Below are 23200 nucleotides of genomic sequence, written 5' to 3'. Positions count from 1 at the left end.
AGTCGGACCTGTACTAATTGACACATCGCCCGTTGCGATCCTCCTGTATAATGTATAGATGCGGGCGGCTGCTCTTCTATGGTGCCCTGCACTGCCGTATTTATAAACATATTCATATTTCCTGCAGAGAGCTGTGATTGGCCAGATGGCTCCAGCCAATCACAACTCTCTGTGGGAAATATGAATAGGTGTATATATACGGCAGTTCAGGAGACAATAGAAGAGCGGCCAAATCTATACATTATACAGGAGGATCACAGCGGGTGTCAGTAGTGACATGCGCTGTGATCTTTCCTTAACTGCAGGTACTACTACTCCCATCATGGAACAGTCTGTTCCATGCTGGGAGTAGTAGTACTACCTAAAAAATTTAAAATATAGAGAAAAAACACACTCTATTAAAAAATTATAAAAATTTTGTTATAAAATATATACATTTCGTTTAATACAATTTTTCCCATCATTGCTGCATCCTTTTTGTTTTTTGTTTTTTTGGTACCCAACAAATTTTGGGTCAGGGTGTGCGCAATTCTCAGGGCCACATCCATCCCTGTGATGGCTGCTCGCATCTGGGGGCCCTTTGCCTGATGCTCTCAAGAAGTGGCGTCCTGGATTCGCCTGAAGAAACGTAGGTGTGGGACCTCTCTAGTTTCCACGGACTGTCCCTGTGAAGACCCTGGTGGAACCCTGTCAGCGAAGTACCCAGTTTGTGTCTGTGTTACCAAGTAAATTCGTCTACAGTCTAGTTACACCCAAGTGAAGCAAGAGGGGCCAAGCCAGGTCTCTTAGAGGACCCGAAAGTCCGAAGCGATCCAGAGTTCCATAAGTCTGTAGCTGTGCTGCCTTCGCAATGTATTTTACATGCTTGGCACTCAGCAGGGTCTGTTCCTTTAAGACCCTCCATTTTCTTGAAGCCTAGAGGCGGGCCTTCTCTCTAAAGCCTAGGGCTAGCCCCAGCACGTCTCATTCATTCCAGCTCCAGCTACCACAGTGACCAGATCCACAGGACTTCTTAAAGCTAATACAGACTGCAAATCTGATAAATACCAAAGCCTGTGAGTAAGGAATTGCTAGTTACCTTGTGTAGAGAGATGCTAGGCGTCCTGAGTCAAGTACGTCCCGATTGCTTCCACAAATACTACAAGTCCCAGCATTTCCATTAGACTGCGACTGTAGTGTGGTGTCCCGTTACCGTATAGCATACCGTACCTTGTATAGTGGTCCCCAAAGCCAGAGTTACTTCATTCCAGTAGGGTCCTCCTAGTGGGATAGGCCCTAGTCACCTCTTCCTTCCTTCATTTTGTGATGTTTGTATGTATATTGAGTTGTGTATTTAATTGTGTATATAGTGTCGCAGGACCTTAAGTCACAAGGTATGTTAAAGAACCTTCCTAGGTCACATGTGTGGTCACATGTCTAGACTATAATTCCTTGTAAAGTGAATGACAGATGGTATGGACCAATGAGCTCAAGGCCAGCCCCTGCCCCTATAAGGGAGCGGCCAGCCAATCCTCGCTCTCTTGGGTTCCGGACTAGCAGAGAGTAGAGATCCGTGCAACTTTCAAAGACAAGACGAGGCTGAAGCCTGATAATACCAAACCGTGAGTTATAATACAACTGCTGGACCTAAACTCAATCCCCTAAATCCAGCGGAACAGCGTATATAAATCTCCTGATCTTAAAACTCACAAGGTCCCAACCAACTGTCAGGATCCTCATAGAGTCTGATTGTACAAAGACTGTTCCTGTTTGATTCTGCATAAAACCTGCAGTAAAAGGTCTGACAGTTTTCTGAAACCTCCGGTTGTGGACAATCATTTATTATACCTCCCTATCGCTCTTTGGACGGGTGGCGATAGAACAAGCATATACAGAGGAGCCCTCACCCTGGCATCAAGACAGTTAAGGGTTAAACCAGCACCCTTTCGTCACTGCACAGCTACACCCCATATACCCTACACCCCCACAAGCTTACCACAGTAGGTTCTCACAAGTTTAATTGCACCAGTGTAACCCTGTCTCCAGAACCTGAATTGTCAAGTCTGTATTGTGTTCCTGCAATTTACTCAGTAAACTTAAAAAGTGGCTATCCAAAATTTCTGCATTTGAGGATTTCTCTCCCGGCGCCTGGATACTGATGACCGCTACAACTGAAGTTGTCTATACCACACTCCTGGCATCACAAACTGACCTCCAGCCAGCCGAGTACCCATAACCCAGTAGTCCACACGAACTCGATCCTTTGCCTACCACATAGTAAGTAATGCATCTGGAATTTGCTAAATGTTTCCTTCCAGTTGAGTTGTGGTGTGAGCTGCTACCCCTACTCCTGTCTATCAGTGGTCATCATGACTCTGGAAGAGTTCCTTAGAGGATATGGGCTGAAATGGCCAATGGAATCTACTTCTACAGATGGTACTTGGCGGCACTACCTTTTACTGGGTGGGGGTACGCTGCTACATACTGGTTCTGAGTATAGATGGAGTGGAGAAGGTTACAGAAACTACACGAGGCAGAATTAGGCTGGGTTCACACCACGTTTTGTTAAATACGGTCCCCGTATACGGCTGGGAGGAGGGGGCGGGGCTTAATCGCGGCGCCTGCACTCAGCCGTATTCGGGAACCGTATATAATGTATGTCTATGAGCCGACCGGAGTGAACCGCAGCCTCCGGTCGGCTTCGTTTTCGGCCGTATGCGGTTTCCCGACCGTAGGCAAAAACGCGGTCGACCACATTTTTGCCTGCGGTCGGGAAACCGCATACGGCCGAAAACGAAGCCGACCGGAGGCTGCGGTTCACTCCGGTCGGCTCATAGACATACATTAAATAAGGTTCCCGAATACGGCTGAGTGCGGGCGCCGCGATTAAGCCCCGCCCCCTCCTCCCAGCCATATACGGGGACCGTATTTAACAAAACGTGGTGTGAACCCAGCCTTACTGCTCCTGCGGCCCAGCTGAGAGGAGGACCATGCGAGTATCTCTGTCCCACTACTACCTGGCCTGTGACCACTTCTGGGTCTAACCTGCTCCTTTATCACAAAGAACCAGTAGGCCAGTAACCTGTTGCTAACAATGTTACCCCAACACGTGTCCCCCTTTCCTGGCCCTCAGTCTACATAATAATCACAGTTCACTTCTTTGTCACTTAAAAGGTTTATCACACAAAATGAAAAAAATAGTAGTCTAGTGTGGATACAAAGAAATTGTCTTTATTTTTACTATGATCACTTAGATCCTTGGAATGAATATCGAACGCCAGAAATCCTCTTACAGCTTGAAGATGTTTTATCTAAAACAAAAAAACAAGAAGGCAAAAGTAAATTCTTTCTCACTGTTATCTTACAATCCCCGGTGGTCTCGGGTAGTAAATACAGTGGGGATCAAAAGTTTGGGCACCGCAGCTAAAAAATGTTATTAATGGGCATAAAGAAGCCAAGGAAAGATGGAAAATCCTCCAACAGGCATCAAATTACAGATTAGACATTCTTATAATATGTCAACAAAAGTTAGATTTTATTTCCATCATTTACACTTTTAAAATAACAAATAACAGAAAAAAAAAAGGTGTCTGCAAAAGTTTGGGCACCTTCAGAATTTATAGCATGCACTGCCCCCTTTTCAAAGCTGAGACCTGCCAGTGTCATGGATTGTTCTCAATCATCTTCTGGGAAGACCAGGTGATGTCAATCTCAAAGGTTTTAAATGCCCAGACTCATCTGACCTTGCCCCAACAATCAGCACCATGGGTTCTTCTAAGCAGTTGTCTAGAAATCTGAAACTGAAAATAGTTGACGCTCACAAAGCTGGAGAAGGCTATAAGAAGATAGCAAAACGTTTTCAGATGTCAATATCCTCTGTTCGGAATGTAATTAAGAAATGGCAGTCATCAGGAACAGTGGAAGTTAAAGCAAGATCTGGAAGACCAAGAAAAATATCAGACAGAACAGCTCGCAGGATTGTGAGAAAAACAATTCAAAACCCACGTTTGACTGCACAATCCCTCCAGAAAGATCTGGCAAACACTGGAGTTGTGGTACACTATTCCACTATAAAGAGATACTTGTACTAATATGGTCTTCATGGAAGAGTCATCAGAAGAAAACCTCTTCTACGTCCTCACCACAAAAATCAGCGTTTGAACTTTGCAAATGAACATATAGATAAGCCTGATGCATTTTGGAAACAAGTTCTGTGGACTGATGAGGTTAAAATTGAACTTTTTGGCTGGAATGAGCAAATGTACGTTTGGAGAAGAAGGGGAACAGAATTTAACGAAAAGAACCTCTGTCCAACTGTTAAGCATGGGGGTGGATCAATCATGCTTTGGAGTTGTATTGCAGCCATTGGCACAGGGAACATCTCACGAGTAGAAGTAAAAATGGATTCAATAAAATTTCAGCAAATTTTGGATGCTAACTTGATGCCATCTGTGAAAAAGCTGAAGTTAAAGAGAGGATGGCTTCTACAAATGGATAATGATCCTAAACACACCCCGAAATCCACAAGGGATTACATCAAGAGGCGTAAACTGAAGGTTTTGTCAAGGCCTTCACAATCTCCTGACCTCAACATAATTGAAAATCTATGGATAGACTTTAAAAAAGCAGTGCGTGACAGACAGCCCCGAAATCGCAAAGAACTGGAAGACTTTTGTAAGGAAGAATGGGCAAAGATACCTCAAACAAGAATTGAAAGACTCTTGGCTGGCTACAAAAAGCATTTACAAGCTGTGATACTTGCCAAATGGGGCAGTACAAGATATTAACTCTGCAGGGTGCCCAAACTTTTGCAGATGCCATTTTTTTGTTTTCTGTTATTATGAAAGTGTAAATGATGAAAATAAAATCTAACTTTTGTTGACATATTATAAAAATGTCTAATCTGTAATTTGATGCCTTTTGGAGATTTTTCCATCTTTCCTTGGCTTCTTTATGCACATTAATAATTTTTTTTTACCTGGGGTGCCCAAACTTTTGATTCCCACTGTAGTTGAAGTTAGGTTGCTCCACCGGGTTTTGTCCTCAGAAAGCCCCTAAAACATAAAAGCTCCTGAGGAAATGCCGAGTTTGCCACTCCCTGGAAACCTTCTAACACATTCCACCATACCACGATTTCTTTATTTAAAAAATTTAGGTTTTACAAAAATTTAATATTATGAAACAAAGGGATATAAAGAAATCATAGGTATATTAGTTCCATCATTGGATCTTTTTCTAAAGTCCTCTACAGCTTAAAGGGGTTATTCAAAGGTTAAACCTTATCCACTATCTGCGTAATATTGGATAACTAGCTGATCATGGAGGTCCGACTGCTGGGACCTTAAAGGGGAACTTTTTTTTTTTTAATCAACTGGTGCAAGAAAGTTAAACAGATTTGTAAATTACTTCTATAAAAAAATCTTAATCCTTCCAGTACTTATTAGCTGTTGAATACTACAGAGGAAATTATTTTCTTTTTGGAACACAGAGCTGTCCGCTGACATCATGACCACAGAGCTCTCTGCTGACATCTCTGTCCATTTTAAGAACTGTTCAGAGTAGGAGAAAATCCCCATAGAAAACATATGTTCCTAAAATGGACAGAGAAGTCAGCAGAGAGCACTGTGGTTGTGATGTCAGAAGAGAGCTCTGTGTTCCAAAAAGAAAACTGTTTCCTCTGTAGTATTCAGCAGCTAATAAGTATTGGAAGGATTAAGATTTTTTAATAGAAGTAATTTACAAATCTGTTTAACTTTCTGGCATCAGTTGATTAAAGGGGTTCTCCACAGCCCTGTCTTCCAGAGCTCTGCTCGCAGCACCCGGAAGTTTATTACTCCGGTCGCTGTGTGCGGGTTCTGTCTTCGAGGCCGCCCCCTCATGACGTCACGCCTGCCCCCTCGTGACGTCACGCCCCCTTCCCATAGACTTTCGTTGAGGTGGCGGGTGTGACATCACGAGGGGGCGGGCTTGATGACACAAGGAGGACGGCCTTGAACACGGAAGCCCGCACACAGCGTCCGGAGTAATAAACTTCCGGGCGCTGCGAGCGGAGCTCCGAAAGACAGGGCAGTGGAGGACCCCTTTAAAAAAAAAATCATTGATAATCTTCATTGATTATCTTGTTATCCCATATCCTATAGATAGGGCATAACTTTTAATATTAGGATAATCCATTTAAGGGGCACTAATACCCACCCGGTTCTTACCTCTAATCCCTCTGAAATACCACATGGGTTGACAAACAGGCTGCAAAGTGTTTAAACCTTATGATCTCTTCGGGGCTGGCGTGGCCGGCATTAGCTGTAATAGAAGCGACAGAAAAAAATTGGATACATTACATAGTAAAGTAATGCAACGTGGAAGAAAGAAGACTCCGCGACTCGTGGTCCTACCAGCACCCCCTGCCTCCCTACCTGCCCTCACTCGCCCTGATGTGTACTCAGAAGTACCTCTCGGAATAAAGAGTAGTTTGCTGCAGCACGGTGAGTCGTCGAGTCTTCTTTCTTCCATGATGCATTGCATGGACCTGCTTTGCTCGTAGCACCACCTGAGCCGGCTTGTGTTCATTTGTTGCTCAGCTATATACGGTAGTGCCAGATACACTACTTCTTTTTTGCTATCATTACATAGTAAAGTGCTCAGGGTGGAGGTATAAAGGGTGCAGAGGTTCTAATTCTGGGCCTACTGGATGAAGTAGATCAAAGAGAGTCTCTGAAGGTCCCAGGGTGTTTTGATCTGCAGGATGATGCCCCAACAGTACCACCCATGTGACCCAATAATGTTTGAATAACATTCTGGTGCCATCTTTATGACCCTGTATCAGCTCTCGTATAACTAATAGCCCCTAAAATTGGCAACCATGCTCTACTACAGGGATTTTTGGCATTTTTACTCCTCACCACCTTAAAGGGGTTATCCAGGAAGAAACTTTTTTTTATATGTATCAACTGGCTCCAGAAAGTGAAACAGATTTGTAAATTACTTCTATTAAAAAATCTTAACCCTTTCAGTACTTTTGAGCTGCTGAAGTTGAGTTGTTCTTTTCTGTCTTAGTGCTCTCTGATGACACCTGTCTCGGGAACTGTCCAGAGTAGAAGCAAATCCCCATAGCAAACCTCTTCTACTCTGTGCAGTTCCCGAGACAAGCAGAGATGTCAGCAGAGAGCACTGTTGTCAGACAGAAAAGAAAAACTCAACTTCAGCTGCTGATAATTATTGGAAGGAGTAAGATTATTTAATAGAAGTAATTTACAAAATCATTTACAATTTTTCTACTTATAGTGAGGACCTGTGCCAGTTTGTCCTTGAGGCGTTGAATTATATATTAACTCATAATTTTTTCAAATTTCAGGATCAGTATTATGTTCAGAGGACTGGTGCCTCAATGGGGGCTAAATCCTCCCCTTCAGTGGCAAATATTTTTGTCCACTGGTGGGAGATGCAATATATATTTTCTGACATCAACCCCTTCTTTTCCAACATTGTTTGATACGGAAGATACGTTGATGATGTCATCATAATTTGGTCGTCCTCAGAGCATAATGCTTCCTGTTTTGTTGACTATGTTAACAATAACCCTCATAATTTATTTTTTACATCAACTTGGCACAGATCCGTCACTCCATTTTTGGATATTTTACTTGACAGCAGACAGGGACGTGTTCACACTACCACATACAGAAAATCGACTGCAGGCAACACCATTCTGCGCGCAGAGTCATGCCACCCAAAACATACGGTATTAGCCGTTCCGCTGGAAGAACTGACTTGTGCTCGCAGAAATTGTTCCACAGACGAATCTTTTCAAATTGAATCGGATAATATTTTTCATCGTTTGGGTCAGAGAGGTTACCCCTGGTGTCTGAACAGAGCCAAACGTAAAGTTTTACAAAAATCCAGAGATAGTCTTCTCACACCAAAACCTTATCAAACATTTTCGAATACGGTATCGAAGCCCACCTTTACAACTACTTACAGTCTAGAATTTAATAGTATTAAATCTATTATTAATACATTTTTACCTATTTTATGTCAGGATACCACCCTTAATAAATATTTAAAAAAATGGCATAAATTTTTCGAGCAGACGGGCCCCTAATTTAGGTAATCTTTTATCTCCGAGTGCCTTGCCACTTGCCTCTGCTGTTGGTTCTCGTTCATGGATTAAAACAAATGGGTTTTTCAAATGCGGTTTACCTAGATGCGTTGTGTGTGTACATGCTGCCAAGACTTCTACGATTTCAATTCCTGATTCGAATTCTGTACCGATTAAACAATTTATTAATTGCGAATCCACTCACGTTATTTACAAAATAGAGTGTAATAGCTGTAATGTTTCTTATATCGGCAGTACTAAAAGAACCTTGAAAAAACGCATCCAAGATCATCTAAGAGCCATTGGCAGCAGTTCTTACACTAACGCATCGAATGTTTCTAAACACTTCAAAAATGTCCATGATGGCAATGTAGCTCATTTCTCGTTCTCGGGTATCGAAATAATTCGTTCACATGACAGAGGTGGAAACCGCATCAAATCATTACGCAATAGGGAAATCTTTTGGATTTACTCCTTACGCACATTTCAACCACATGGGTTGAATTTAAAATCAGACGTCATCCTTCATTACTAGTTTTAGGTTGCCAATTGATATTTTATACATATTATTGTTTCACTATTTATTAGTGTTCTTTGCAACCTTTTTTCCTCCCAATGTACATTTTATGTCTCCTTAATAATATACAGGTTTCATATATATAGTTTGTACTCAGTTTATAACTATGTTATAGGTGCTTAATAATTTATGACTTTATACCTGTTATGTTTAGCAGAAGGGTGCCTTAATTTTTGGAACAGACAGGGTTAATCCCTTGTCATGGGATAGATGTTTTACTCACCTGTTCTATTAGAAGGCTGGGATATATTCCCCCACCCCTCTGCTTCCCACCATGCATCTGATGAAAGGTCACATGACCTGAAACGCGTCATGCTTGGCGCTGATTCCTGGAATTTTAAATGTTTGTCTTATTGAAGTCTCTCCATGTCGATGATTTTACGTGGTTCCAATAAAGGTGAAGTTTCATAATCGCTGGCATCTACCTGCTTTCTTCGTAATTTACAAATCTGTTCAACTTTCTGGAGCCAGTTGATATAAAAAAAATTTTTTTCCTGGAATACCCCTTTAAAGCCGTAACTTTTTTAAAAATTTTCATCAACGGTGCTATATGAGAACTTGTTTTTGCACAATGAGTTTTACTTATTAATTGCCTCCTTCATTTTATCATCAAATATAGTGTGGGAAAAAAACATGAAAATGTTTGTAGGGCAGAATGGAAAAAAAAACATGGCAACTTTATGTAGGTTTTCTTTCTACAGCCCATTATTTGACCAGACACCATCATCCTTCTATGTATTATTTTATTATATTGATGCAGAAAACACTTACAGAAGAGGACCAAGAATTTCTTTTCTCCATTTCCAAACCAGATCAGCAGGTGATCTTCTAGAGGTTCGTAAAATCTCATCTCCATTACATGACCATCATCTGAGAAATACCCAATAATCCATGAGATGGAACAGTATATCCACTGTGCTCAGGTTACTATCTGTGATTTACTTCTTACCTGCGCCATATTGAAGTCGATTTTTTCCTATCCTCTTGGCTGCACCCGTCCTGCAGTGATATCACAATAGATATTATTTAAAATCCTTATAAAACAATCTAAGTTGTCTGAGTTTCTCCATAAATCACATAAAATTATAATTTAATATGTCTTAGGTGGTGACTAAGTTCAGTAGGTATTGGAATTATAAATCTTTCCAATAAATACCAAATCTTCATGTTGGACAAGGTTTTGGTGGATTTGGGGCACATCTAGTTCTCAGGGAGATGTCCTGTAGTTGATTGTTTCCGAGACAGGACCAAAATTATATAAAAATGGGATCATCTATCTGGAACCGTCATGGGGTCTGGCACCACCAGTTGGAACCATTTTATCAGAATCTGAGGACACAACTTCTACAAGACAATCTGAGGGCAAGGGCGCAGTTAAATTAAAGTCCATTCATAGACTACAGTCAATGGAGAATATAATAGAGGGAAGTACTTCTGAAAAGGCCAAGTTCACAGGAACATCTCGTTTAAAAAGGTAACCTAATTTTGTAGCCTTTATGTGGAATTTGATGAAGAACCAAAACCTGAAGAAATAATAATTGCTGATGCGTCCAATGAAAATTCGGATCCTGAAGTTTATCCTGTCCGGCCAGAACTCTTTACTTGACAGTGCGCTCAGCCTATCACCGGCCGAGGCGGGACATTGCTGCGGCTGGCGATACGCTGATGACTCTGTTACGTTCCGAACCTAAGAAGCGAGAACACCTGTAGCGCCGAAGGACCAAGAACAAGACCCGATATCTTCGATATCTCCGCAACAGTCGAAAATAGGAGGGAGAGTTAAAGTTTTTTCTTTTTCTTTTTGCAGCCCGGGAACAGAGAAAGAAGTTTGTTTTTACTGCCTATCTCCTTTAATCTGTCAAAATACCTAAACTAAATTGGGACCTAAAGTTTGTAAAAGTCAGGAAAAGCCTTGGGTCCACTACAGGTCCCAATTATTTGCTCACGTCTACAGCAGATGCATTATTGGTGTAAACTAAGGACATGTCTCTTACCAGGTACCATCTGTGATTGTCACCTCCCCATCCTTCACAATAAAAATGAAAACATTTGGAAACTTCACATCACCGTCTTCAAGATTGGAGGACACAGCAGCGAGCTTCCATCTACCGGCAATCTGATGGGAAATGAAATGCACCATAAATGTAAACGATAGCACCAGGCATGAGTTAGTTCTATTATAATTTTATTTTTATTTTATTTTTTTTCACACATGATCTGTAGTGGTAAGCAAACCCTCTGAATCATTCAAATGTTCTTTGGTAAAATTCAGACGGGCCTGTACTTGTGCTGCAGGATTTCAGCCCTTCATGGTGTTGTGGGTTACCAATTGTTTTCTTGGTAACTATGGTTTCAGCTGCCTTGAGATCACTGACAAAACCCTCCCGTGTAGTTCTGGGCTGAGTCCTCACCGTTCTCATCATCATTGAAACTCCACGAGGAGAGATCTAACATGGAGCCCCCGACTGAGGGAGATGGACAGATATTTTGTGTTTCTTATATTCGTGAATAATCGCACTGACTGCTGTAAACTTCTCCCCAAGCTGCTTGGTGATGGTCTTGTAGCCCATTCCAGCCTTGTGTAGATCTACAATCTTGTCCCTGACATCCTTGGGCAGCTCTTTAGTCTTGGCCATGGTGGGAAAGTTTGGAATCTGATTGATTGATTCTGTGGACAGGTGTCTTCATACAGGTATCAAGCTGAGATTAGGAGTGTTCCCTTTAGGAGAGTGCTCTTAATCTCAGCTTGTATAAAAGACCAGAAGCCAGAAATCTTGTTGCTTGATAGGGGATGATTAAAAAGCAAATCAATTGATAACTTATTTGAAATGCGTTTTCTGGATTTTTTTGTTGTTATTGCGTCTCTCACTGTTCAAATAAACCGACCATTAAAATTATAGACCGATCATTTCTCTGTCAGTGGGCAAATGTACAATGTACAATGTACTGTATTCCCTCCCCCACCTCACAGATGACATCACTGTTTAAACTTGTCAGATATAAAAAAAAATTCTAATAGGTTAGTGTGGAGGCTGTGACCTGTCTTACACATCCCCGATGGGGATCTTAAAGGGCGGTGAAGATGTCAGAAGTGGTGGGGGCTCTGGTGGCAGAAACATAATTTCATGGAAGCTAATGGCGGACAATAGGTAATGCCAGGCAGCTACTTCCTGTCCTAAAAATGAGGGTAAAAGTCTGGAACTGAATGACTATACGGAATGAAGATTCAGCCATGCCTTGGACAATGTTTTATTGTAATGACATTACCTTCTCCACATCTAGGGTAGGAACCTCAGTGGGCACCTCTGAGCACGAAGATGCTGAAAAATAAAACAAGATCATGATAAACGCATATAAGTATATTAATGGCCCATACAAAAAATATGGAGAAAAACTGTTCCAGGTTAAACTCCCCCAAAGGACGAGGGGGCACTCCCTCCGTCTGGAGAAGAAAAAGTTTAGTCTCAAGGGGCGACACGCCTTCTTTACCGTGAGGACTGTGAATTTATGGAACGGTCTACCTCAGGAACTGGTCACAGCAGGAAAAATTAACAGCTTTAAAACAGGATTAGATACATTCCTGGAACAAAATAACATTAATGCTTATGAAGAAATATAAAATCCCATCCCTTCCCCAATATCGCGCCACACCCCTACCCCTTAATTCCCTGGTTGAACTTGATGGACATATGTCTTCTTTCGACCGTACTTACTATGTAACTATGTAACTATGACACGTAATGATTATTTATGTTTCAGCCCTAACTGATGGGATGCACATAGATACATGTGATGGCGGCGCAAATGATTGACATATTGGGCTTTTCATTTTATTCATTTTTCCATTATATGCATAAATGAGGCTCCTCAGAGAGGTTAGAAACTTTGATAATTCTCCCCTAAATGACTAAATTCTGGAGTCTGATACTCACATAAAGGCTGGTGGATCAAAATCTTGTTCAAGTTTTGGCAAGTCGCGTACTTCACAAACTGAATAATATCACTGACAGGAGGAACATGGTTTTTGCGACCTGTGATGGAAACATATATAAAATACCTTAAAGGGGTTATCAAGCATTAGGTGATTTTAGTACATACCTGGCAGACAGTAATGGACATGCTTAGGAAGGATCTGCGCTTGTCTTGGGCTAAATGGCTATGTTGTGAGATTACCATAACACTGTGGCTAGCTTTCTGTGAACTTGTATTTCCTGTTTTCAGTTTTCTTGTTTGCCTACAAATCCCATGATACCATTTTCCTCCTTCCCACACATCAGCCACCCCACCAATTGAAACTAAATGAGCTGCAGACCTGTGGTCTTCAATCAGGGTGCCTACAGCTGTTGCATTACTTGCAGATTGCTCTCTCCACCCATTGAAGCAGACAAGCTCCCTGTCATCAGCTGACTAGTGAGTCTGGTCTCGACCGCATTGCAACTTGGGAAAAATCTGAGACAACAGTCATTTTGTATGCTGTTAAAAATAAATATTGGGGTGAAAATCACATAAGAATTGTGAGAAAACCGTCGCGCACAGGTACAGACACAATATTATGTACTTCACTAACTTTACAGCCCCTGTAGCATAGTCAAATAAAAAAAAATCCTGGAACATCCCTTTAAGTGCATTGACTGCATAGATCATATCAAACCACCCCCATAGCCTAGCTGTACGCTGTGCCATGCCAAACATACCTTTTTTTTTTATTTAGTCATGTGTCTGTAGTTCCTCTCTGCACTACATCACGTCACTTTGATTGACACACAAGTCAGCCCTGTGTGTTTTGTTGGCATAAGTGCAGTGAGTCTTTCAGCTTTGTCAAACACACTGTGCAAGCTTTGTAATCCCTAGAGGCAGAGAGCTCACTCCCTGCTTCTAGTGACAGTTTAAGGCGTGCTGGCGAGACAGCCCAGGAGAAGAAGATCTCTAAAGCCCTCACTAAATCTTTCTTATAGTTTTCTTTAATGGTCACTTGAGGCAGGGAGTGCGATCTACATTGTTTAACACGTCCCATGGGTGTTCTGTCGGAGGACAATCAGGAAGTAGAAAATTGAATCTAACCTAAAATTGTTATTTCCTGATGTCCGCAGGCAGCACAAGTATACACTCCCATTAATTGAATATTGTTGCATACAATACACGTCAGTGGGTCTGTTTTCTGGATGTAGTAAGTAATACAGGTGTAAGTTGTTTTATGAATTACATTGCGAGGTTTAACTCTTCTATTCTGGGCCAACGAGAGTCCATTAACCCATGTGTCTGCTGCCTATGGACTCCAGGAATTAAAAATTCCAGACAAGAAAAACGTTCTACTCTTGTGTAGTAGACAGGTAACTGGATACATACAGGTAAGAAGACTTTTTCCCTGAGATGAGAAAATGTTGCAGTTGGGGCCCACTCTGTGGATGGATGTTTCATTCTGTCGGAAATCTATGGAGAGAGCAAATAAGGTAAATGGCGTCACATATACTTGGTCTACTGTGGATACCTGACTGGACTGTACCACACAAACTCTAATATTAGAATTATTGGAGAAGGGTAAAAATATATCCTTAAAATAGTGGATAGATACTGTATCTGCATATGCAACCACTCTGGGAGCCTCGGTAGAAGAGGTTTAGGAAGCAAAACATTCCTTCCACGGTTTCTGATCACAGTAGTTGTATACCTGTAGCTTGCCTTGCTCAGATCTGGCCCAAGACATTGTGCTGCCTAGGTCCAAGAGTGAAATACTGCCCCCCCTCCAAAAAATAAATAAAGAAATAAAATACTATGCCACTGCATATCAGGAGGACAAATAACATGCTACATATAAATGATTATATACTTGACCATATAGAGGTAGATACCAGCTGTACACAATCTGTATATAAAATAAGTGATTACAGTTATATCTGGGGACTCACAATTACATATTTTATGATCAGCAGTGTCCTCTTTCCTTTTCTTCAATTTTCCCATCTGTAGGCCCTGAAATTGTAATAATGCCCTCCTTGGTGTCATGTGCTGTAAATGGGCAGGTAGGTGGGAAGCCAGGTAGCCAGATATGTAGTTAGATAGCCGAGTATGTAGGTAGGTAGCAAGGTATGTAGGTAGGTGGTTAAGCAGCCAGGTATATAGTTAGCTAGGTAGGTAGTTAGGCAGCTGGGTATATAGTTAGCAAGATAGGTAGTTAGGCAGCCAGGTATATAGTTAGCCAGGTAGGTAGGTAGATAGGCATCCAGGTATATAGTAGGCTAGAGAGGTAGGTAGGTAGTGAGGCAGCAAGGTATATAGTTAGCCAGGTAGGTAGATAGGCAGCCAGGTATATAGCTAGCCAGGGAGGTAGATAAGTAGTTGGGCAGCTAGGTATATACTTAGCCAAGTAGGTAGCATGCGCCCTCCCACCCAGATAAAAAAAAAACCTTATGCTCACCTGATTATGTCCCACACAGCCCTCTCCTCCGGGACACAGCCGACCCACATCTTCCTTCGTTCACAGTGCAGGTGCCAATGAGTGATGTAGGGCGGCGTCTGCACTACATGCTACATGGGGAAGATGCAGCTCACACTGAAAGGAGGTTTTCAGGTGAAAGCAGCGTTAGCCTCCCGGAGGATCCTGGACAAGTGTCCTGGATCCCCAGTAGCAGTGGTGAGCGGTAGGCCGTTTACCTGGCTGGGCTACGTTGGAATGGCCTGGCCGGTCAGTCCGCCCCTGCATGCTTGTTGAAATCTTTTAGGGGCTGCAATTTGCTGCCTCTGTGATGTTGCCCCCTAGATCCAATGGACCCAGCTGGACCCATTGTAGGGCCAGTCCTGAGCCTGCTACTTTGGGATCACACTGCTTACAGGTTTTTACAGCTTCCATGGAGTGGAATACTAAGGCTGGGTTCAAACTGCAGAATCTCTGGACAGAATGTCCACCGGAGATCCCGGGGGTGGCACTAAGATCGTGTGGACAGCATTGCCGTCCCCTAGATGGCAATGCACTTCTGAGTGGTTCTGCCAAAAGATCTCCTCAGAAATGCATTGTCATCTGTGGTCTGCACGGTCTTAGCGCCACCCACAGGATCTCCAGCAGAAATTTTGTCCGGAGATTCCGCCTTGCGAACCTGGCTGTTACGCCTAGCGCTCCGGGTCCCCGCTCCTCCCCGGAGCGCTCACGGCGTCTTTCTCCCTGCAGCGCCCCGGTCAGTCCCGCTGACCGGGAGCGCTGCACTGTCTTGGCCGTTGGGGATGCGATTCGCACAGCGGGACGCGCCCGCTCGCGAATCGCATCCCAGGTCACTTACCCGTCCCGGTCCCCTGCTGTCATGTGCTGGCGCGCGCGGCTCCGCTCTCTAGGGCGCACGCGCGCCAGCTCTCTGAGACTTAAAGGGCCAGTGCACCAATGATTGGTGCCTGGTCCAATTAGCTTAATTGGCTTCCACCTGCTCCCTGGCTATATCTGATCTCCTCCCATGCACTCCCTTGCCGGATCTTGTTGCCATCGTGCCAGTGAAAGCGTTTCCTTGTGTGTTCCTAGCCTGTGTTCCAGACCTCTTGCCGTTGCCCCTGACTACGATCCTTGCTGCCTGCCCCGACCTTCTGCTACGTCCGACCTTGCCTCTGCCTAGTCCTTCTGTCCCACGCCTTCTCAGCAGTCAGCGAGGTAGAGCCGTTGCTAGTGGATACGACCTGGTTGCTACTGCCGCAGCAAGACCATCCCGCTTTGCGGCGGGCTCTGGTGAAAACCAGTAGCCTCTTAGAACCGGTCCACTAGCACGGTCCACGCCAATCCCTCGCTGACACAGAGGATCCACTACCTGGAAGCCGAATCGTGACAGTAGATCCGGCCATGGATCCCGCTGAGGTGCCGCTGCCAAGTCTCGCTGATCTTCCCACGGTGGTCGTTCAGCAATCGCAGCAGATTGCCCAACAAGGACAGCAGCTGTCGCAGTTGACCGCCATGTTACAGCAACTTCTGCCTCTGCTACAGCAGCAACCATCTCCTCCGCCAGCTCCTGCACCTCCTCCGCAGCGAGTGGCCGCTCCTAACCTCCGCTTGTCCCTGCCGGACAAATTTGATGGGGACTCTAAACTCTGCCGTGGATTTTTGTCTCAGTGTTCCCTGCATATGGAGATGTTGTCGGACTTGTTTCCTTCAGAACGGTCTAAGGTGGCGTTCGTAGTAAGCCTTCTTTCAGGAAAGGCCTTGTCTTGGGCCACACCGCTCTGGGACCGCAATGATCCTGCCACAGCCACAGTCCAGGCCTTCTTCACTGAACTCCGGAGTGTCTTCGAGGAGCCAGCCCGAGCTTCTTCTGCCGAGACTGCCCTGTTGAACCTGGTCCAGGGTAATTCTTCAGTGGGCGAGTACGCCATCCAATTTCGTACTCTTGCTTCCGAGTTATCATGGAATAACGAGGCTCTCTGCGCGACCTTTAAAAAAGGCCTATCCAGTCGCATCAAGGATGTGCTGGCCGCACGAGAGATTCCTGCCAATCTGCAAGAACTCATCCATCTAGCTACCCGCATTGACATGCGTTTTTCTGAGCGACACCAAGAGCTCCGCCAGGAAAAAGACTTAGATCTCTGGGCACCTCTCCCACAGTATCCGTTGCAATCTACGCCTGGGCCTCCCGCCGAGGAGGCCATGCAAGTGGATAAGTCTCGCCTGACCCAGGAAGAGAGGAATCGCCGTAGGGAAGAAAATCTCTGTCTTTACTGTGCCAGTACCGAGCATTTCTTGGTGGATTGCCCTATCCGTCCTCCACGCCTGGGAAACGCACGCACGCACCCAGCTCACGTGGGTGTGGCGTCTCTTGGTTCCAAGTCTGCTCCTCCACGTCTCACGGTACCCGTGCGGATTTCTTCTTCAGCCAACTCCTCCCTCTCAGCCGTGGCCTGCTTGGACTCCGGTGCCTCTGGAAATTTTATTTTGGAGTCGTTTGTTAATAAATTCAGCATCCCGGTGACCCGTCTCGTCAAGCCGCTCTACATTTCCGCGGTCAACGGAGCCAGATTGGACTGCACCGTGCGTTACCGCACAGAGCCCCTCCTCATGTCTATTGGACCCCACCTTGAGAGGATTGAGTTCTTCATTCTCCCCAACTGTACCTCTGAGGTCCTCCTCGGTCTGCCTTGGCTCCGGCTTCATTCCCCCACCATTGATTGGACCACCGGGGAGATCAGGAACTGGGACTCTGCCTGCCACAGGAAGTGCCTCTCCCCCCCTCCCAGTCCCGTCAGGCAAGCCTCTGTGCCTCCCCATGGCCCCCGTCCTGGTGTCACACTGCCCCGTGCCAGGCCTCGCCCTCTGCCCTCCCTCCCCATTCCCACTCCTGCTGTACTGCCTGCCGTTGAGGAAACCCTCCATTCTTTCCCGGTGTCCTCATCCCAGGGGAGGCAGTTACCGGACAAAGAGAAGGGGAGACCTAAGGGGGGGGGTACTGTTACGCCTAGCGCTCCGGGTCCCCGCTCCTCCCCGGAGCGCTCACGGCGTCTTTCTCCCTGCAGCGCCCCGGTCAGTCCCGCTGACCGGGAGCGCTGCACTGTCTTGGCCGTTGGGGATGCGATTCGCACAGCGGGACGCGCCCGCTCGCGAATCGCATCCCAGGTCACTTACCCGTCCCGGTCCCCTGCTGTCATGTGCTGGCGCGCGCGGCTCCGCTCTCTAGGGCGCGCGCGCGCCAGCTCTCTGAGACTTAAAGGGCCAGTGCACCAATGATTGGTGCCTGGTCCAATTAGCTTAATTGGCTTCCACCTGCTCCCTGGCTATATCTGATCTCCTCCCATGCACTCCCTTGCCGTCGTTGCTGCCATCGTGCCAGTGAAAGCGTTTCCTTGTGTGTTCCTAGCCTGTGTTCCAGACCTCCTGCCGTTGCCCCTGACTACGATCCTTGCTGCCTGCCCCGACCTTCTGCTACGTCCGACCTTGCTTCTGTCTACTCCCTTGTACCGCGCCTATCTTCAGCAGCCAGAGAGGTTGAGCCGTTGCTAGTGGATACGACCTGGTCACTACCGCCGCAGCAAGACCATCCCGCTTTGCGGCGGGCTCTGGTGAAAACCAGTAGTGACTTAGAACCGATCCACTAGCACGGTCCACGCCAATCCCTCTCTGGCACAGAGGATCCACTACCTGCCAGCCGGCATCGTGACACTGGCCTTAGTATCCCACTCCATGGAAGCTGTAAAAACCTTTAGGCATGTAGCGGTATACACTACTGTGATGAGAGTTCGGGGAGGAAATGATTTGCTTCCTGATCCCCTTCTACCAAGGCTCCCAAAGTGGTTTCATATGCAGATACAGTATATATTCACTATTTTAAGGATCCATTTTAACTATTCTCCAATAATTCTGACATTAGAGTTAGTGTTGAGCGGCATAGGCCATATTCGAATTTGCGATATTTTGCGAATATATGGACGAATATTTGTCATATATTCGCTAAATTCGCATATTCGTAATATTCGCAGTTTATTTTCGCATATGCGAAAATTTGCACATACGAAAACTAGCATATGCGAAAATTTGCATAAACCAAAAATAGCATAAGCGAAAATTCGCATGCCAGTCTCACACAGTAGTATTAGAGCCTTCTTTACACCACACAAGCTGGAAGCACAGAGGGATGAGCACTGTGATGTGTACTGTGAAAAAAATAAAATTACAAAAAAAAAAAAAAAAAGAATATTCGTAATTACGAATATATAGTACTATATTCGCAATTATGCGATATTCGCGAATAAAATTCGCATTGCGAATATTCGCGAGTAACACTAATTAGAGTATTGCAGGCTAACTGCTGCCCCTAGTGGTAGTTGGAGACCAAAGAATGTTTATAGTATAACAGCTAATACAAATTAGAGAGGGGTAATGGCTTCTACTCTATGGATGCTCATCTGTAATTATCTGTACAGTGTTACCTGTAAATATAATAACGCCAGTAGTCTCATCTACTTCTATATCAATTCCTTGGGTCTCTGTAGTCGTGGTTGTAGATCCCCTGTAAATAAAACACAAAACAAATGTACAGTTAGTTGAGATATATATATATATATATATATATATATATATATATATGTATACACACATAAAGGGCTCAACTCCTGAAGGAATGCATGGGAACAGAGTTTCTGCACTTTTTGCACAGCAGGAGCACTGTTCCCATTACCAGAAGTCCTGCAGGACTTTGATCGGGTCTGGGACGCTGGCACCTTGCATTTGAATTAGATAAGTACTGCTGCATGAATTTTGTATGTATGTATGTATATATATATTTATAAATGATTTATGTAAATGGAACTAAGCTGCAGTACCAAACACTGCCTATAGACAGTAGTGGCGCTGCTACAACCCCATTGAACATGATTATTCCCTATTATTTGTCACGATTCGGCAGGCTGGAGGTGGATCCTCTGTGCCAGAGAGGGATTGGCGTGGACCGTGCCGGTGGACCGGTTCTAAGTTGCTACTGGTATTCACCAGAGCCCGCCGCAAAGCGGGATGGTCTTGCAGCGGCGGTAGCAACCAGGTCGTATCCACTGGCAACGGTTCAACCTCTCTGACTGCTGAGAAAAGCGCGGTACAAGGGAGTAGACAAGAGCAAGGTCAGACGTAGCAGAAGGTCGGGGCAGGCGGCTAGGTTCGTAGTAAATGGTGATAGCAGATGGTCAAGAGCACAGTAGAGGTAACACAGAGTAGCTTTCTCAAGGCACAAGGCAACAAGATCCGGCAAGGGAGTGCAGGGGAAGTGAGGTATAAGTAGGGAGTGCACAGGTGGAAACCAATCAGGAAGATTGGGCCAGGCACCATCATTGGTGCACTGGCCCTTTAAATCTCAGAGAGCTGGCGCGCGCGCCCTAGAGAGCGGAGCCGCGCGCGCCAGAGCATGACAGCCGGGGACCGGGACAGGTAAGTGACTTGGGATGCGATTCGCGAGCGGGTGCGTCCCGCTATGCGAATCGCATCCCCGCCGGCAATGTCAGTGCAGCGCTCCCGGTCAGCGGGTCTGACCGGGGCGCTGCAGGGAGAGAAATGCCGCGAGCGCTTCGGGGAGGAGCAGGGACCCGGAGCGCTCAGCGTAACATTATTCCTCTGTAATGCACATGATTCCATTTGAGGGAAGCCCATTACTGTATTGGGTAAAGTTTGGTTTTGAATAGCACCCAGATCACCCAGATCCATATGGTGGGGTACTTACCTACCCAAACCTGGTTGTGATTCATCAGGCTCAGTCTCGCTGTCAGGAATATAGAAACAACAATAATTAAATTTCCTTTGTTTTAGAGAAGACACTAAATGTGGCCAATATGTAATAGAATAATCCTACAAGACTCTCTTCTAGACCAATGGTCTCCAGTCATTGGCTGCCCAGGCATGCTGGAAGATGTAGTTTTGCAACAGCTGGAGGTCCACAGTTTGGAGACCACTGTTCTAGACTCTCTTCCTTATAGACTCTCTTTTTGGTTGAATAACTTTAACTAGACTCTTTACCTTCTAGACCAATGGTCTCAAAACTGTGGACCTCCAGCTGTTGCAAAACTACAACTCCCAGCATGCCCAGACAGTCATTGGCTGGAGGTTCACAGTTTGGAGACCACTGTTATAGAAACTCTTTCTTCTAGACTCTCTTCCTTCTAGACTCTCTTCTTGGTAGAATATCTTCTACTAGACTCTCTTCCTTCTAGACTCTCTTCTTGGTAGAATATCTTCTACTAGACTCTCTTCCTTCTAGACTCTCTTCTTGGTAGAATAATTTCTACTAGACTTTCTTCCTTCTAGGCTCTCTTCTTGGTAGAATATGTTCTACTAGACTCTCTTCCTTCTAGACTCTCTTCTTGGTAGAATATCTTCTACTAGACTCTCTTCCTTCTAGACTCTCTTCTTGGTAGAATAATTTCTACTAGACTTTCTTCCTTCTAGGCTCTCTTCTTGGTAGAATATGTTCTACTAGACTCTCTTCCTTCTAGACTCTCTTCTTGGTAGAATATCTTCTACTAAACTCTCTTCCTTCTAGAATCTCTTCTTGGTAGAATAACTTCTACTAGTGTCTCTTCCTTCTAGACTCTCTTCTTGGTAGAATAACTTCTACTAGACTCTCTGCCTTCTAAACCAATGGTCTCCAAACTGTGGACCTTCAGATGTTGTCATTGGCTGTCCAGGCACGCTAGGAGTTGTAGTTTTGCAACAGCTGGAGGGCCACTGTTTGGAGACCACTGTTATAGAAACTCTTTCTTCTAGACTCTCTTCCTTATAGACTCTCTTCCTTCTAGATGTCCTCTCTGTCTTGGTCCACTCTGCTGCTGAGTTTCACAATCTTATTTCAGTAAGGCTAGGTTCACACTATGGAATTTCTGACCAGAATTAGGGATTCTGCTGCACAGTGCACACTACTGAACATCTGCAGCTGAAATCCTGCCTCCAAAAGAATGGTCTTGTCCATTCTTCAGGTGGAATCCGCTCCGCAGACATTGCCATCTATGGGCAAGGCAATGTCCGCTCGGTCAAATTGCCGACTGATTAAAGTTGGCGCAGGCTGCCCTCGTGATTTTTCCGGTCTGAGATTCTCAGTGTGAACCTAACCTAACTCCTCAGATACTACTACACCCAGCAGGTCATACTCACATTTTTAAAGTGATGACCTGGTGCACTTTGTCGTTTACAAGAGTATATTCTGTTTCCTTATATAATAGTTGTTCTATAAGAACCGTCCTCAAATTTTCATAGGCTGAGGCCATCAGGATCCATTTGCCTAAAGACTAAAATAATGATTGACCATTGAAAAATGTACAAAAAACAGGTTATATTAAAATACTAAATTTTTCCAAATATGATGTGAAGTACCATATTTTTCGCCATATGAGATGCTCCGGCATATAAGACGCACCCAATTTTAAAGGGTGAAAATCTAGAAAAAAAAAGATTCTGAACCAAATACAATGTAAAGTATAGGACAGTGATCTTCAACCTGCGGACCTCCAGATGTGGCAAAACTACAACTCCCAGCATGCCCGGACAGCCGTTGGCTGTCGGGGCATGCCGGGAGTTGTAGTTTTGCAAAATCTGGATGTCCGCAGGTTGAAGACCACTGGTATAGGAGGTAATACTCACGTGTTCCCGCCGCTCTGGACCTGTTACCGCTGCCCTGGATGTCACCCTCCATCGCTGTCGCCGCGTCCCCGGGGTGTCCCCGTCGTTCCGGAACGTCTCTGCTGCCCGGTATCCTCGCTCTCCGTCGCCGCTATCACGCCGCTCCGCACACCGCTCCGCACACCGCTCCGCACGCCGCTCCTATTGAATGACGGGACGGCGTGTGCGATGACGTGATGACGACGAAGGAGAGCGCCGGACATGCAGGGGATCCCGGCACGGAGCAGACACCGAGGAGGCAGGTAAGGTCCCTCCCGGTGTCCTGTAAGCTGTTCGGGACGCTGCGATTTCACCGTGGTGGTCCCGAACAACCCGACTGAGCAGCCGGGTTAGTGTCACTTTCGCTTCAGACGCGGCGGTCAGCTTTGATCGCCGTGTCTGAAGGGTAAATACAGGGCATCACCGCGATCGGTGATGTCCTGTATTAGCTGCGGGT

At 45.1% G+C, this 23200-nt stretch overlaps 1 protein-coding gene across 1 annotated transcript in view; it reads right to left on the bottom strand.

Moving 5' to 3' along the window:
• Positions 1–3156: 3156 nt before the first annotated feature.
• LOC130292015 (uncharacterized) overlaps positions 3157–23200 on the bottom strand; it is a 52007-nt gene continuing 31963 nt past the window's right edge. Inside the window, exons 12-22 of the mRNA XM_056541447.1 lie at positions 22240–22373; positions 20816–20854; positions 19539–19618; positions 13998–14081; positions 12584–12682; positions 11919–11971; positions 10646–10767; positions 9601–9650; positions 9423–9521; positions 6186–6279; positions 3157–3290 (exon numbers count right to left, since the gene is read on the bottom strand). Of these exons, the coding sequence (XP_056397422.1) occupies positions 6188–6279; positions 9423–9521; positions 9601–9650; positions 10646–10767; positions 11919–11971; positions 12584–12682; positions 13998–14081; positions 19539–19618; positions 20816–20854; positions 22240–22373 (852 nt within the window). The 3' untranslated portion in view covers positions 3157–3290; positions 6186–6187. The remainder of the gene's footprint in view (positions 3291–6185; positions 6280–9422; positions 9522–9600; positions 9651–10645; positions 10768–11918; positions 11972–12583; positions 12683–13997; positions 14082–19538; positions 19619–20815; positions 20855–22239; positions 22374–23200) is intronic.

The sequence above is a fragment of the Hyla sarda genome, chromosome 9 (genome assembly GCF_029499605.1).
Source record: "Hyla sarda isolate aHylSar1 chromosome 9, aHylSar1.hap1, whole genome shotgun sequence".
Classification (NCBI taxonomy): domain Eukaryota; kingdom Metazoa; phylum Chordata; class Amphibia; order Anura; family Hylidae; genus Hyla; species Hyla sarda.
The sequence above is the reverse complement of the archived record's forward strand: the minus strand, read 5'-3'. Positions and strand labels throughout refer to the sequence as shown.